Below are 2,393 nucleotides of genomic sequence, written 5' to 3'. Positions count from 1 at the left end.
CCTATGTTTGTACAATGGCCGTAATAAATGCATCGTTAGAATGAATAAGAGTTGTTCGAAAATATATACCACAACTGACTTTCCCTTTTTATTGTCAGTTTATATTTTCTTTTTGAGACTAAACTTGCAAATGGTAGTACACCACCCACCACCTTTAGGTTTTGTGAGGTCGTTGTAGAATTAGACTGAATAAGGAGAGAGAGAGAGAGAGAGAGAGAGCGATGCTCAAGTATACAACACGACTGAACGTCTTTGTCTTGGACAAAACGAGAACCGAAATTAAATTAAAGTTGAACAGAATTTATTGTCAACAAAAGTCTACTGAGACAAAGACCGACCCCCGATGCTCAAATCTCATCCAGAAATCGTTAGTTTCCCATTTAGGAAAATCAGTTACAACTGATCAATTTCATTGCTGTTCGATCCTCACGAGTTCTTCCTATATCCCGGCACATAGATTTTTTCCGTTCTTTATAACTTGTGGAAACTCGTGATCTAGATTTTATCAGAAAAAAGGAGAGATAGAGAGAGAGAGACAGAGAGAGAAAGATCGTCTGTGGAAGACAATTCATCATGATTTATTTTCCCTTCTTCTTTCTTATCGAACGGAAGAAGAAACATATCCAGAACCCCTTCAGTGTCTGCCCCTGCAGCAGCCTGAGGAGGGAGGGAAGCCCAGAAGCTCCAGACATCATTTGGGTTACAGAAATTCATACAAACTTGATGATAACTCAAGTTGCAGTCCCGGTGGGGTGTGGGGTACGGTGTGGGTGGGGTGTGGATGAGGAGTGGGGTACGGCGGTGATATGTGGGGAGATGGTGTGTGGGGTGGGATAGTGTGGGAAGGAGTGGGTATGGGATGTGTAGTTTTGTGTGTGGGGTGGGGTAAGAGTGTGGAGGTTGCAGGGTGTTGAGGTTGGGATGGATTGTGGGGTCGAGGTGGGGGGTGTGGTCCGAGCGTGTAGTGAGATGTGGGGCATGAGTGTGGGGGCTTCGGGGTTGGATGTAGGGTATGGGTGTGGAAATGGGTGAATGTGGGATGTGGGGTCTGTGGGGGGTAGGGGTAGTGCCGGAAGTTGGGGGATAGGAGGAATGGATAAGAGCTGAATATTGAACCCTTGTAATAAAACATCTTTGATAAAAGAAAAAATGCCTGAAGTCTGAAACAGTTATTTTCCTTTTCATCTTCAACTTTGTTCTTCTGATGGAAATATCATTTTGATCACCGGCGACAATAAACAATGCTTTGATATTTCTTTGGATATTATTGCTGTTATTACTTGTCTAGATATCAAATGAACTCTCTCTCTCTCTCTCTCTCTCTTAATCCGTTTAAAGCTCTAAACTGCCCCAGTTTATTCCTGAACGCTCTTTGCCTCTGCTTGCAATCCCATTCCGTACGGAATCCACCTTTGTAAAACTCAGTGTTGGAATACCCGCTTTTTCATCCAGCGTCACCTCTAGCAAATCTACTGGACTGGAAACCGTTGGCGTTATTCGTGTACTTCCATCAACTAACATTGTTACTCTTTTATTCTTAGTCTTTCCGCTGGAAACTTGATCCACTTGTGTCTGGAAACTGGAGCGGTATTGCTGGAATTACTCCCTCGTGCTTCTTTGAGCTATTGGGGAAATGGTTTCCAGGGATGGAGGATCTGAACAAATGATTCAGTTGGAAGAGAATTTCTCCACCGAGAGAATGAGGATTTGTGATTCATTTCACGAGAATCGATGAATAAGACATCCATGGACGGAGAGGCCATTGTTTCAAGCACAGAGGGCCGTTTCGCCTGATCTATGGCGTCATCGACCTATTACGACTTAGTTAGGATTGATGACATGTTATAGGGGGACACATGTATACGTGTATGTATTTTTGTGTGTGTATGTATACAGCTTATAACTGCATAATGGTTTTTGAGTGATTTTATGTATAGTCTTTTAAATAGACCCCATGTTTCCTAAATATTTTAGCATTAGTTGGTGATATAATGTAATATGTGCAATATTACATATACGATTCACAGTTGGAATTACTTCAGTAAACTATTGCAACTCTCTCTCTCTCTCTCTCTCTCTCTCTTACTCAAATTTTATGCAGATCCCAATTCGATATACCTTTCTTAACAGCTATATCCAAAGCTAAAATATATTATTATGATACTTCTCAGAGTTTGCACTTATTTTCTGTTGCAAATATATATATATATATATATATATACCTATATATATATATATATATATATTATGTTATATATTTATGTGTGTGTTTGTAAGTGTGTATGTGTAGTTAAATACATGAAATACATAAACGCATACATAGAAGAATGACTGGAAAAACCTAAGGCAATCTTGGATGTTTAGAGAAATGAGACAACCTCTCTCCAACTATG

At 40.3% G+C, this 2,393-nt stretch overlaps 1 protein-coding gene across 1 annotated transcript; it reads right to left on the bottom strand.

Annotated features, from left to right (window-relative positions):
- Nucleotides 1–700: 700 nt before the first annotated feature.
- On the bottom strand, nt 701–1,521 carry LOC135208128 (uncharacterized). The gene is made up of 2 exons (XM_064240277.1): nt 1,402–1,521; nt 701–1,048 (listed from the first exon to the last, which is right to left on the bottom strand). The coding sequence occupies exons 1-2, from the start codon at nt 1,519–1,521 to the stop codon at nt 701–703; spliced, it is 468 nt and encodes a 155-aa protein (XP_064096347.1).
- Between the last annotated feature and the right edge of the window lie 872 nt (nt 1,522–2,393).

This window comes from Macrobrachium nipponense, chromosome 34 (assembly GCF_015104395.2).
Source record: "Macrobrachium nipponense isolate FS-2020 chromosome 34, ASM1510439v2, whole genome shotgun sequence".
Classification (NCBI taxonomy): Eukaryota; Metazoa; Arthropoda; class Malacostraca; order Decapoda; family Palaemonidae; genus Macrobrachium; species Macrobrachium nipponense.
Note: the sequence above shows the minus strand (reverse complement) of the source record. Positions and strands in the feature narration are given on the sequence as shown.

What these genes read in the sequence shown, in the direction of transcription:
- LOC135208128 (XM_064240277.1), bottom strand. Translation starts at nt 1,521, where the DNA reads ATGTTAGTTGATGGAAGTACACGAATAACGCCAACGGTTTCCAGTCCA. An exon ending in GTTTTACAAAGGTGGATTCC is followed by an intron (nt 1,049 to 1,401) that starts GTACGGAATGGG and finishes TACCCCCCACAG; the next exon opens with ACCCCACATCCCACATTCAC.